Genomic DNA, 5,222 nt, shown 5'->3' with positions numbered 1-5,222 from the left:
GCAAGGTAAGGTAAGGCAACAGGCAAGAAACTGTCCATTCTTCATCTGAGGCATAGATTTCTTCCTCAGAAGGGTAAGGGCCGAGCTAATTCAGCTCACATTGAACACTGGTGAAATTTTTATGGTGAAATATTGTCTCCTAAAAGAAACTGTTGATTTTAAGCAGCTTGCTCTTCCCTCCTTAAGGGCTGTGACAGTGCTTGCTAAGAACATTCATTTCCTCGCTCATTCATTTACTTGACAACATTTATTGAGTGCCTAGGGGCCCAGCATACCCTGGGCATCCTAGATTGAGAAAATAAACATCTCGCCCTTCACAGAGTTTAATCTCCAGTGGGAGAGCTGAGCAGGAAACAAACATACAAAGATCCAGGTTGTGTCATCCACAGAAATGTAGAAGACGGCAGAACTGACAGGCAGAGGAGATACCGGTGGTCTCTTGGCGTCTAGAAGTCCATGTGCTGACACAGCCAAGGTCCACTTAAGGGACACGTTCTGCATCTTCTGCTGTTACCTCAGCAACCTACACCTGGACTGTGTTGTTCTGTAAGTGGAATTTCAAGGATCTTCAACCAAGATGCGCACAAACTCCTCACGTACAGATGAATTATTCATTAATGTGAGAGATGCCACATCTACCCGCGGCTCTAATTAAAAGGGTTCACTCCCACACGGTCATAGAGATGGTTTCTGTAGGATTTTGAAACTCCCGCTCACATACTTTGGGCACGTTGCCGGGAGGGACAGGTCCTTGGAGAAGGACATCATGCTTGGGAGGGTGGAGGGATAAGGCAGGAAAAGACGAGCCCAGATGAGACGGATTGAAACAGTAACTGGAGCAACGGGGTTGGTGTCAGAGACAATGAGATTGGCTCAGGACAGGGCCAGGCGTCAGAGCTGCTTACACAGGGTCGCTATGAGCTGCAGGCACATAACAACAGTCCTTAGGGAGCTGTGTTGGTAACCCAAAGGTGACACTTCTCTGGTGGTTCAAATCCACCCGCAGCTCCGCTCCAGCGCTTCTCCGAGGGAGAAAGGTGGGCAATCTCCGCCCATGTGATTTCACAGCCTCAGATGACCCCAGCGGAGGGTCAGCTCGGAGTCGGTTCTGTCTCACAGGCAATGAGCTGGGTTTGTTCAAAGAAAAGAAAACACATCAAGATTCTAGTGATGTCACAGCCCTGGCCTGAGTAAACGAGAATGGTCAGAGTTGGCTGTGTGAAATGAGCTGGTCAAACACAGTCCTGTGGATGCGTTACGGGCTGGGTGTCAAAAGCATCGCTCACTGTTGCTGTTATATCTGAGACGTACTCTCAGGTAACCTCCACGCGAGGCGTGCCTGGTGCAGGACTGGGCACTTCTCTGAGCGCACAGACAATCTGCTGGCAAAGCCGAGGACGCCAGTGTTCTCAGGCACCTGCCAAAGTGGCCTATTAATAGAAGGAAACGCTCCTTGGTCCTTCGTATTATATAATTAATGTTCAACTTAGTAAGCTCTTTACTCAGAGGTAAAATGAAACAATATCTTCTAATAAATGACCAAAGAAGAGGTTTAAATATCCACATTCATGTCAGTGGCAGAATCAATGTCTTTAGCGAGTGTAATTAAAATACACCATGACGGGAACTTCGCCCAGAATATTCCCAGGCCAGAGCAGTGTCCAGCTCGTGGACGTGTGTCCAGTGCGCACACACACAGGCCCAGATTTGACTTCCTGCTTGGCTGTCATCGTCTGGAAGTTCCTATTCTGTCTTGAGCCAGGGGCCTTCGCTGCTGTTTTGTACTGGGCCCTGCAGAGTTCACGGCCAGCCCTGGTGAGGGACAGCGACGCTACGTGTCATGACCTGAGTGATATAAGGAGTGTCATCACCGTCACCCAGCTGTACGTGCACAGATGGACCGACGGTTGATACCGCAAATGCTTGTTACCTGTGTACTGACCTCAATGTAAACACGGGGCCTGGACAAAATGGCTACAAACACACAAACACATCCTGTCACAGATGCACTGGTGTCAGAGTCATCCTTGTTTATATTAAATAATTGCCAAATTATGTTTCGCTTTAACCTGAGTGTCATACTAGGATCTCCAAAGTATAAGATCTAGTCTAAAATGAAGCAGCCATTTAGGATTAGTCTTGAGTTCTTAAAACAAAATGTGCACTTTCTCTCTTCACCCTCGAATTGGAACCGAATCATAGCCGAACCCTTGAGTGTGTTTTCAGAAGCAGTAAACTCCATGGGAGGAGACAGCTCACCTCGCTCCCACGGCTCAGCTGGTGGATTCGAACTGCCTGTCTCTGGGTTGGCAGCCCAACTCCTTACCCACCAGGGCCACCAGAGCAATAAATGCCTTATGGTTCATGAACGTGGCCAGTGCTTGTAAAAAGACACCACGCTGAGAAAGGTGGAGGGTCAGTAAGAAAGGAAGAGTCTCGATGAGATGGACGGACACCGTGACTGCAGCAGTGGACGTGAGGGTGGCGGTGAGGACGGCGCAGGACAGGACAGGGGCCAGAGCTGCTGTGCACAGGGTCGCTATGAACTGGAGGTGACCCAAGGGCACCTGCCAGCGACAAAGACTTTGACAGACTATCCTGAGCCTGTATGAATCAGGTCAAACGAAAACCATGCATGGCATTCTTATTTCCTCCCCTAAAATTGACCCACACGCCTTTGTGGTTTCTAAAACCCCGAGAAGCCCCAGGGTCCTGGGAAACCCGTGATGTTACAAACATGCGGAGAGACCCCTGGAGCCTCTTACCTTCTTCGTGGCCAAGCTGCTTGTTTTTGGCCCTCTTGCGGGCCTCGACCTTATCCATGTCCGCGTTGACTGTTTCATACACCGTTTCGGCCACTTCCTGCTGCCAGCGCTCAGAGATGACCAAGGGGAAATTCCTGTAGAGCTCCTGGTCGCTGTCCAGCAGCTTTAGTGTTGGGGGAAAATCAAGACATTTATGGTTTAGTACACAGGATCCATGGGACCCACATGCACCAGGCAGAGACGCAACACACGGAACGCAGCGCTACCCAGAATAGACAGTACAAACTTTGATACATGTAGTTTTCACGTTGCTGAAACAAAAATTGCACTTGATGAGGGGTATTTCATTCCCCAAAACATTAGGAAAAAATGTTCCTTGTGCCCCTGGAGGGAGGCTGGACTTTGAAGACCAGGAGAGCAAAGGCTTTTATGCATCTGTGGTTGTTGTGTACCATAGAGGTGGAACCAAGCCATGGCTGACCCTATTTTCAGAGGCAGTTCATTGCCCGGGAGCAGACTGCCCATCCTTCTCCCACATGTGAGATACAATTTTATGGTTGGGGTGCTAGCGGGCCTCCTGGTAAAAAGGAACACATTGCTCCTTAGAAGCACACAAGCATGTCTCTTATCAGGGGACTTGCTCTGCTCAAGCCCTCCCCTGACAGAAAGGCAGGGGATGGGAACAGCGAGAGGCCCTATTCAGAGGGAACAGAGTTAAGGGTGAAGTCAACTGATTAAGCCCCAAGAGAAGCTCCAGTCTGGGGTGTTCCGCAGTCACCCTTCTTGATCTTTTTAAAGAATGCATCCACTTTGAGATGGCTTTTCTTTGTCTCTGGGAGGTTTAAATGGTTAGTGTCCTCGGCTGCTACTCAGGAAGGTGGAAGTTCAAAGTCTTTTGAGAGGCGGCGCAGAAGAACAGCCTGGCAACCAGGGATGGAAAACCCAGGGAACAGAATTCTACTCACAAACGGGCTCATCAGTCCAACTGGCTTAATTGCAGAGCCTGCCTTCCTTTTCATTTCCATCAGACAACCAGATCTGAAATGCTCAGGTGCTCTGAAGGGAGCCAGAGAGTATTCGTGTGTATGCACACCTGTGTGTGTGTGTGTGTGTGTGTGTGTGTTTATGTGCGCGCGCGCGCGCACCTGTGTACGCATGTGCGTGCTGTGTGTGTCTGTGTGTCTGCAGGCGCGTGGGTGCATGCCAGTCACTGCTACTGGGGTTGAGTCCTGACAGGCACCAGCGAACAGGGCCACTGGGCAGGGACTGAAGAGCCGACCAAAGAGAAACACAGTCTCTTGCCCAAGGTCGCGCTTCCGAACAGGTCAACTCTGGTTTTCTGTACAAACGATCACAGCTGCTTAACATCGGAGAAAACCTTGATCCTGGTGACCCTGCTTTTGTTATTAAAAATGAACAGAACAAAGAGAAAATTAATGTTTATGTGAAGATTTCTTTTCCCTCGCTTTGGGACTGTTGTTGTTGTTGATTGCCTTCGAGTTGAGCACGACTCATAGTGACCCTGTGAACAAAAGGCCTGAAGCCCCTCTACGACCATCGACATTAATCAAAGTTCATAGAGTTTGTGGAGGCATGTTATTTATTTTTTTTTTACTAAAACAATGTATTATTTGGGCAGCTTCTTAAAGACAAAGGCGAGGTTATTGTTGTTTTGTAGGCATTAGTGGTCACTAACTTGTCCCCCAAGTTATGGCGACAGTGGACCAACAGAATGAATGTCCAGAATGCTTGATTACAGCTACCGCTGGGTCCCTGCAGGCTACTGCTGACCTCTCACCTACATCTTGCCAGGAGACTTTTTAACAGGCTTCTCAGCTTTGGGCTGACTGACTCAAGAGCGCCTAGCAGTAACTGACTTAAGTGTCAACTGCTTGGATCTACACAGAAGTGCCACAGAAAAAAGGCCTGCAACTTACTCCAGTAAAGGCTGTTGTTGTGCTGCTGTTAGGTGGTTCTGAGTCACGGCAACCTGATGGACAAAATACTTCCTAGTTCCATGACGTCCACTCAACTCTTCACCATCTCTCCACCACCTTCACCAGAGCACCTCACAGTGTGGAAAGCTCCCTCTTATATTGGTCCCATAGCTGTTGATGATTTGCCAGACCATGTGGCTGCAGTTAAGGTAGCTGGGGACCGTGATGCCAACAGGAGTTAACACAATGGCTAGAAAAGCCAATTTTCAAGGATTCTGACATTCCAATACCCAAAATGTACGTGAGATAGTTCCCATTCTTCTCAGAGTCAGCCACAGTTTGTTAGGATCCACACAGTCAAATGCCTTTGCATCAATGAAACACAGATAAACATTCCTCTGGTATTCCCTGCTTTCAGGCAAGATCCATCTAACGTAAGCTACAATATCCCTAGTATCACCACCCCTTCTAAACCCAGCCTGGACTTCTAGTAGTTCTCTGCTAATGTGCTGTTCCAGTC

At 48.7% G+C, this 5,222-nt stretch overlaps 1 protein-coding gene across 1 annotated transcript in view; it reads right to left on the bottom strand.

The window, feature by feature from the left end:
• ADRBK2 (adrenergic, beta, receptor kinase 2) overlaps positions 1 to 5,222 on the bottom strand; it is a 185,450-nt gene that overhangs the window by 6,863 nt on the left and 173,365 nt on the right. Inside the window, exon 18 of the mRNA XM_006890466.1 lies at positions 2,766 to 2,928. Within this exon, the coding sequence (XP_006890528.1) occupies positions 2,766 to 2,928 (163 nt within the window). The remainder of the gene's footprint in view (positions 1 to 2,765; positions 2,929 to 5,222) is intronic.

The sequence above is a fragment of the Elephantulus edwardii genome, unplaced genomic scaffold, assembly GCF_000299155.1.
Source record: "Elephantulus edwardii isolate Elephantulus edwardi_28Jun2011 unplaced genomic scaffold, EleEdw1.0 scaffold00089, whole genome shotgun sequence".
Classification (NCBI taxonomy): domain Eukaryota; kingdom Metazoa; phylum Chordata; class Mammalia; order Macroscelidea; family Macroscelididae; genus Elephantulus; species Elephantulus edwardii.
Note: the sequence above shows the minus strand (reverse complement) of the source record. Positions and strands in the feature narration are given on the sequence as shown.